Source organism: Myripristis murdjan, chromosome 14 (genome assembly GCF_902150065.1).
Source record: "Myripristis murdjan chromosome 14, fMyrMur1.1, whole genome shotgun sequence".
Taxonomy (NCBI): Eukaryota; Metazoa; Chordata; class Actinopteri; order Holocentriformes; family Holocentridae; genus Myripristis; species Myripristis murdjan.
Window position 1 is genome coordinate 23232701 of NC_043993.1, and position 8647 is coordinate 23241347.

Genomic DNA, 8647 nt, shown 5'->3' on the forward strand with positions numbered 1-8647 from the left:
AACTGTAATTCTACTATCTTTATCAGCTTATTGCATTTTACATAGGTTTATAAAAAGTAATCTTATGTAATCTTAACAAGATCTTATAAAAAGTAATCTTCAGTAATCTTAAACAGCTATGGATTAGGTATAAATGCTCCATAATTAGATTTAGATGGCAAAATGAATGTTATGTATCACCATTATCCTACATACATTATTGTACAACTTTATGGTTACAGTCTTTGGTAGTAATCAGTTGTCTGACAATATACAGTCTACACAGATAATAAAGGCTCCATTCATTTGTCAAATTGGGTCTCGTCTTGTTTATTTCAGTGTAAGGCAGTCTTCTACTCAGACAAAACAGTAACAACAGATTTTCCAGAGGCTTCACCTAACATAACCTCAAGATGATGGGAAAAAAAAAAAAAAATACAAAATAATAATAAAAAAAAAAAAACACAAAAATACCAATGTGAAATGTCAGTTCTGAATACAATGTTGAGAATACAAATAGTTGAGAATATAAATACAAATTCTGTGATGTTTATACAATATTATACTATAAAAAACTACAAGTACATCTTCATCTGACAACCAAAGACATGTTACCTCTGACCAATAAAACATTAAGTTCACAAGTAAATGATATCAGATGAAAATAGCGGTTTAAATCTTCACATAACATTGCATTCTTTTTCCAAACAAGATCAAATTACTTTTTTTTTTATCCACAAGCCTGCAGTGATGCAGTTAAACAAAACTGGAGCACATCATTTTAGTGAAAAAATTTGCACTTCACAAGTGGTCAAGCTGTTCAAAAATGCAACCCAAGAAAACTACAATTATTTTTTTTACAGTAAGGTAAAGTTGGCTTGCCAGGACCAATTCAATAATTTTGAGATTAAGGATGCAAAGTTGACCGATGACTTTATTGGAAGCTTCAATGTAAGAACTGGCAGTGAGATATTTTGAGGTAATGCTGATAGCTGCTTGTGCACTAAAGCTTACAAAAAAGCCACTTGGTGTGCAAAAATCACATCAGCACATTCTTAATTAGTCTTGTTAATTTCACACAACAATAACACAGTTCAATGTCATTCACCTATATACCCTGTGCAGTAAGGTATCAGGGGGCAGGTGTTATATTGCAGGAGAATATTTATAAAGTCAACACTAGATTTAATATGTACAGTGTTTTGATTATTTTAATAGTATTTGCACATTTTGTGCCATATTACAAATTAACATGGACAGCATCACAATGAATTCCTGTCTGTTGCTCCTCAACTCAATCTGGTATGAAAATAGTCTAGTAGAAACTGAGCAGAACTACACAAAACAAAACAAACAAACATCCATGATAGATCTAAATAAACATTACTGGAGCAAACAGTGGCTGTGGATAAGCAGTAAAAGCTAACACACCCTGGCACTTAAAGCTTAAGCACAAATGTGGTAAAGAGGCAACTGGCAAAGTAAGCTAGCCCCTGGCTAGCTTTGATTGGCTGTGCTGTGACAACTGGGCTAATGATTACCTAATAAACAAAGCATGGCACAACCATCAAAAAATGCGAACTGAGGCTACATATGTCATTTCAAAACATTCAAGTGCAATTCAATAGCTTAATGAGATGAAATCGGGAGCACTTTCAATGACAATAAAAACATACTTGCTTGAATACTTTCAACAGGCTGACAAAACACACATGCATTCTGTCTGAAGCAAACAGGGGAAAAGCATGACATCCCTTTTGACTTTTCAATAAAACAGTGTTTGAGAGCTATTGTCCTTTATTGTAGTGTAACGTCAGTAGAGCTGCAACAATTAGTCGAATAATCGATTAGTTGCATATTAAATTAATCATCTATTCAATCATTTATCTATTGGTTTGAGTCATTTTTAAAAGGAAAATTTCAAAATTCTCTGATCCCAGCTTCTGAAATGTGAATATTTTGTGGTTTCTTTAGTCCTCTATGACAATAAACAAAATGTCTTTGGGTTGTAGACTGTTGGTTGGGACAAAAAAAGACATTTGAAGATGTCACCTTGGGCTGTGGGAAATTGTGATCAACATTTTTGAAAATTTTCATAGAACAAACACCTAATCGATTAATCGAGAAAATAACTGATAGCTTAATTGATAATGAAATTTGTTAGTTGCAGCAGCTCTAGTTGTCACAGAAACCTTATTCCACAAGGATCTGTAGATTCAATGTCATGCCTTTCAGTGTGCAACAACTTTTCAATAGAGGAAATCAACTGTGCAAGTAAAACTTAAGTAACAATCATTCCATCTGATTTAACATAGAAGACATTATTGGCACATACAAATATGATCTGAATGGCAACTGTAATGAGATCCTTTCAATTAAGGGTTGCCTCAGGGAGTTTGTTGCAAGCAACAGGTCGCGGCAAATCCCTGGCTTTTCTTGCTTCGCTGATAAAGTCCATGTCATCGTCAGTAGCACCGGTGTTCAGAGGACTTCCAGCATGGGACATTCCTTGGGTGATAGCTGGGGATCTGCTCTTACTACACTGATTATATGATTCAGAGCCAATGGCAGTTTTGTAAAAAATATCCTCATCTCCATCTGATGCTGGAACCGTTCTCACTAATAAATCTTCCCCCATAAATCCAGAAAAAACAAAAGTACTATGAGGTAAACCAGAATTTGACCGCAAAGGGAGATGGCATTGTCTGTTACAAATCTCAGTATTCTGGGAAATGAAATCACACGACACCCTTTCTGATACATCTGAGGAAAGCAGTTGTAATTTAGTGTTAGCAAAATCACTGCTGGATGCAGAGGAAAATATTTTGTGTTTGACTTGGGTTTGATGGAGACTCTGCACCTTGTCAGTTATTTCCTTGTCTGTCAGAGGAAGGCTTAAAGCCATTTCCGACTTTGTCTGCCATGATAAAGACATGATGCTGCTACTATCTCTGACCTCTGATGTGGATACAAGTACATTCTTTTTGTAATATAGGGAGGACTCTCGTTTAGAGTCCTTTTCAGTTCGAGGACAAGAAACAATAGCTGCCCTGTTCCCTCTGTATTTGTCTGGCATCTTCAGCTCCAGGCTCTCAGTGTCCAGGGACCTACTTCTCCTGTCTAGAGACAATGGACTAGGCATGGACTGACTGACTCTTGTAAGGCTCAGGTGCCGTGGGAGACTAGCGATTGCCCATGTGTTGCTGAAGAGATTCTGCTCATACATGTCTAACATTTGATAGTCACATTCTGCAAATGCATCTTTTTGTAGGTAGCTTTCCTCAAACTCCTGATATGGTGAAGTAATGTCTTCCTCCATTTCCATGTGAATTTGCTCATCATATTCGCCTTCATTATGCATATCCACTACATCAAATGTGACAATGGTAGGTAAGGCCTGCATGTTCTGGGCAAAGGAAGAATTAGTCTCTAATCCATCCACATTTCTGTGTGTATTACTCAGCAGCTGAGAGTGCTTTGTGTAGTCTACAAGTGCTTGTGAGAAGCAAACGGTCTGCCCATCATCCACATCAGGAGAAACTGTACACGAATTGAGATTTCTGTATGGCAGAGCCACAGGTTTGTTGTCCTCGAGGTGTTGTTCTTTTGGCTCACAAAATGTGTCTGAAGAAAAGCTATCAAAATCTGGGTCAGATTTACTCACAAATGGTATGTTGCCATGTCTTTTCTCACAGTCAGCATTTAAGGATTTTGTTCTTTTCTCCATGGAGGCAAGTATGTTTCCCTTTTCATCAAATACCTCCGCTTGGATATTATTCTTGTTGACTGGTAATTGGGGTTTTGAATTCAAATTGCTGCTTTCATTCAAGCCTTTGTCATGCAGGCCAATTGTAAATGGTGCCAGCTCTTTGGATTTACTGCATATGCCTGGGATTTCTGGAGAGAGAAACTCTTGATGAACTTTATATAGTTCGGCACCAATTTGTAAACGATTTATTTCAGGAACAAAAGCAGGATCTGCCACGTCTACTGGCTCACTCAGATACTCACATGGCCCAGAGTTGGGCAGCTTTGATTGGTTGTCATAATGTGGACTGATTAGACTCTCATCAGGTGCAAAAAGTTCATAGAGGGCGTCACCACTGTAACTATCTCTTGGTAATCTATCTGCACTTAGTCTGTCAATCTTTTCTTGTCCTTCATCTGGCCCTGGGGTGACTGAATCATAGTAGCCTTCATCACTATTTGGAACAGATTCTTGATGCTCACTTTGAGGAGTCAACACATCAGCAATTGAGGCTGAAGTGTCTGTGGTGCCAGCCTGCTGTGTGCTGTTACTGTTCAATAAGTCCATATGGTGAGAGCTTGACAGGTCCATTGTGTGTTCTGTGTTGCAAGTGCAGCAAATTTCCTCTGATGTCTTATTTCCCCAGAAGTCATGAAGGCTATCCTCATCTAAATCATCAGGTGAGGCCATTTCTTCACCCCCACCCTGATAAGTAAGATAACAAGATGTCCTTTTTCCTCCATTTCTACTCCTTTCTCCAGAGACGGTGCTCTCTGCAATACTGTCGTCATCTTGATCTGCAATTATGTCTCCACAGCCAGTGAGCGAGTCAAAGCTCTTCAATGACGAGACATCTCCAAAAATCAGGTTGAGCTGATCCGATGAGCCTGTAGGCATTTCACTCTTCATTACAGGTTCAGGCGTCATCTGAAGTTTCAGACAAGACTCGCTGTGTGCACCAGAGCGCTCTTCATATTCACTAGAAGCCGCTGACATCATTTTCATTCCTGCCATTTGATTATTAAACATCTGATCATCACGCAAAGCCTGTGGGCTTCCTTGGCTCACTGCACTCTTCTCCAACACCTTTACATCAATGTCACTACATTCAGGAGCAATAGAGATATCACTTGCAACATTTGCGAAATCAGGCACGTCAGGTTCAGACAAACTGCCCAGGCACTCTGTGACATATTGGTTAGCGTTGTCTTGGACAACAGGCACCTCTTTTGTACAGAGAGGAGAAGACATTGCAATCATTTCATTTTTTTCCAAGCCAACATTTCTGTGGTTTCTATGATGCTTGATACTGTGAAAGAGACTTCTCAACCCCTTTTTTTGCCGTGTAAGAGACACAGATTTCTGATCAGCAATGGGGTGACTACATTCACTCTGAGAGCTACTGTGGAGCTTTCGTGCAGCGTCCTTCTGGCTGTGATACTCAAAACTTCCAGCTGAAGCAAATTCTCTTCCTAGACTTTCATCATGACCTGCATTACTAATTCCATCATGTGTTTTGCTTTTGCTGATTCCCTTTTTGGAAGACCACTTATTCTGATTTTTACTCCTTCCTCCAAAAAAAGTTGGCAAAATACAAATACTTTTACGAACTCCAAAAAACCTGAGGGCAGTCCTACGAAATTTGCCTGGTGTCTGGGGCTTGACTGTAGCATTCACCGTGTCCGCCTGCTCCTCAGCAGTGTCATCAGGGCCACATATGGACAGCTGCTCAGACACCGAAGCTGAATGCTTCGTGTCACTTGCCAGCTCATCTACCTTGCAAGAAGCCATGGCAACCACACCTAGAAAAGCATGGGGCCGACAGAAGGCATGATAGCTGAATATTTAAAATCAGCTGATGGGATGGTTGTGGTTGTCCTCCATCTGCTATGTGGCCTATATTGAGAAAATCGAGACAAAGATGAATTAAAATTTAACACCATCCATGTACTAGTACATTTCAGCAGTTTGTCATGTCTACAAAACACTGTGTCAAATAGCTTGCCCATCATATGAGCTGTATCATGACAAACAGGTGAGAATACAGTTGACTAAGTGCTGCATTTGCTGAGGATCTGCCTCATCACAAAGTTTTTGCCATGTGCCCTCAAGAGTTCCCAACAGAGATAGATTGGAAAGGTCCAAGTAGACCCAGTGCTGCTCATTGTTTGATAACTGGGACTAGTCTTTAGTCAATAATTGGTGTTTTATTTTGAATTTTCATGAGAGAAAGTAAGAGTTAATCACTAAATGTGTGTTGCCTTTCACTGAAGGGAATCAGGAGTTGCACTGAGTGCTTTTAAGTGTTATTAACTTTCTCCCATGATGCGGTTGGCAAGCGTGTGTGCTAACATAACAATGTAATCTGCCATGTAATCTCAGGTGCAGAGCAGTTAATCAAAGCTATCGTTATTTTTGTAATTAAATGGAACAACAAAGCAATTTTGCTTGGTTATTTGAATTACATGAGGTTTCATTTTCAATGAAACATCCAGATGCTAGCATTTCAACTATTCATATTATTTGACAATGAGGAAAACAAATGATTAACAGCAATGGGCTTTAACTCATTGTTGTGGTTAATATTAACTGTTTTACCCAGTATAGGGAACAGCTGATAGCTGAGGAGCAGGAAGGAGCAGCAGGGGAGCAGAAATGAAGAAAAAGTACATCATATAAGGGAAAGGAGTGCAAGGCAGTACCCATCTATTCTTAAAACCAATTTGTTTTTGTTTGTTTTTATTTTGTTAATAAATTTGCACTTACAGCAACATTATCAAAACTTAATGATAAAAACACAAATTGTCCAGCTCCACGTCCTTGTGTCCAATGGACAGGGTGTAGTCTGTCTGGCTCGAGGCCAGTGTCTCTAATGTGTTTAGAAGTCATGCTGGACTACTAATCAGCCAGCTGTGCTCCACAACCAGTCCACATGTGAAAATCACAGGGTGCACTTAGAGCCCACTTTCTGGTCTGCAAATAACTTCAGTCTGTGCACCTAGTGGAGAACTGCATGGACGAGTCAAAGGAACTTCATCTGAAAACCCTTGATTACACCAACTTACATCAGGAGTAAAAACTCCAGACCTCAAGCTACTTGAAAGATTTAAGAATAATAAAGTCTTGCAAAAATACTGAAATGAACTACATGTGCAAAAAAAAAAAAAAAAAAAAAAAAGCAAACAAACACATTTTAATGAACTTTAACGAACAGAAATAGCAGTTGAGTGTGACAGTTTTGGTGAAAAGCAAAACATACTTAACGCTTCTTCCCAGCAATTTATACCCCCAAAATGATTTTAATAAAAACTGTGTCTTGTTGACTACCTTTAAATAAAACATAACCTCCGACACTCACCCCCTTATACATCAAAGTTCTTGTGGGAATCATGTTTTTCCCTCCCAAATGTCACATTAACTATAAGTGGTTCTCACACTGCTACAGGTGCGGTTATGTTTGGTTAGTCCCTAAAACAGAAGTTTTTTGACACGTATAAATGGCATGATACAGTTGTCAGTGTCATCCAAAATAACTAAAACTAATGTGTGCATATATATTTCCAACAGCTAAAAAAAAAAAAAAAAAAAAAAAAAAGCCTGGGGTCAAATGGACCCTGAAGAAACAATAATGGCCAGGACATTGACAACATACAGTATGTTAATTTCATGTATACCTGCTTGGCGCCGTTAAATTAGGAAAAGTCATTAAATATGAGGCCAAAAATTTAATAATGTATCTAGAGGCGTTAAACATCAAATGGGGTCAAATTGACCTCAAATATAACAGGAGTCACTGGTTTCTAAACTAATATAAAAACACGGTTAGTTAAGCAAAAACAACGACATTTTGAATTCCCCTCTGCAGTGTCCTCTGCAACAATAAAGCATCAGTGGTGGTGGGGGTAAACACCCCCGAATCTGAATTAAACTGTGGGCTAGGGCTTAAGTTACTGAGAAGTAAGTTCGTTAAATTCCTGTCAACTTGAATTACATTTGTTTCGCCGGGTGGGTTCAGCTTTAGCACCTAAAAACACAATGCCCGGTTAGCAAACGCTACCTGACTCGTAAAGTAAACAAACTTACCAGCCGCAGAAACGGTGCTGCTCTCCCGGCTCGGAGGAGAAGTTACCAAACGCTGAAAGGCTTTATTTATTGTTTTGCTTTTTTCTTGCGTTAGCCTCAAGTTACCGACAGTGTTACCGCTGCTGCAGACAGCTGACAGACTCGGGCCCTGGAGCGGCTTCAGCCCGGCACTGGTTTATTTGTTTCTGGCTAACGTTAGCTAGCTAGGCTTCTTGCTAATTATGTGAGCAGCGGCGTGACTTGCTCAGTGTTGCGGCTCCAGGACACTTGCTAGCAATAGGAGGTGAACCACGTCGCCGCAAAACGCTGCTGCTGCTGCTGCTGCTGCTGCTGCGACCGGTTCATTAAACAGGACACCAATTCATGCCGTGTATCATGATTTCACTCAAGATGCTCAAGAGAAACCTCCCCAGCGTTTGGGTGAACTGTCGCTACCGAGTCGTATCGATGATGACTTCCTCTAACGACTGGACCTCCTCAGGTAATTTTTTACCCTACCAATCTCCTTTTACCCGTGACTCCGCTTTCGGCGCATGCTAGTGACGTAACAAGTGCATTTTTTTTCTTGCTTCAATCTTTATGATGTGTAATTAACTCAAGAGTTTGTCTCCAAAAATGTATGAGTAGGTTTACTGTGTCAAATCATACAAGATCAGCCTATTTTGTATTTCATCATTTTTTCAGACAAGTGCACAAGTTTTTTTTCCTTTCCTTGAAAAAGTACCATTTTAAGTATTTCTGTACCATCACTATATTGTAAGTTTCATTGTAACAGCATGACTCCTGTAATCTGTAGTCATCTGTAAACAATTCAATACTCTGTTGACACCCTTGGTG

General features: G+C 39.3%; 1 protein-coding gene across 1 annotated transcript; it reads right to left on the bottom strand.

Moving 5' to 3' along the window:
* Window positions 1–293: 293 nt before the first annotated feature.
* LOC115372090 (APC membrane recruitment protein 1-like) lies at window positions 294–8286 on the bottom strand. Its single transcript, XM_030069810.1, has 2 exons — window positions 7811–8286; window positions 294–5623 (listed from the first exon to the last, which is right to left on the bottom strand). The coding sequence occupies exon 2, from the start codon at window positions 5516–5518 to the stop codon at window positions 2351–2353; it is 3168 nt and encodes a 1055-aa protein (XP_029925670.1). The 5' UTR covers window positions 5519–5623; window positions 7811–8286; the 3' UTR covers window positions 294–2350.
* Between the last annotated feature and the right edge of the window lie 361 nt (window positions 8287–8647).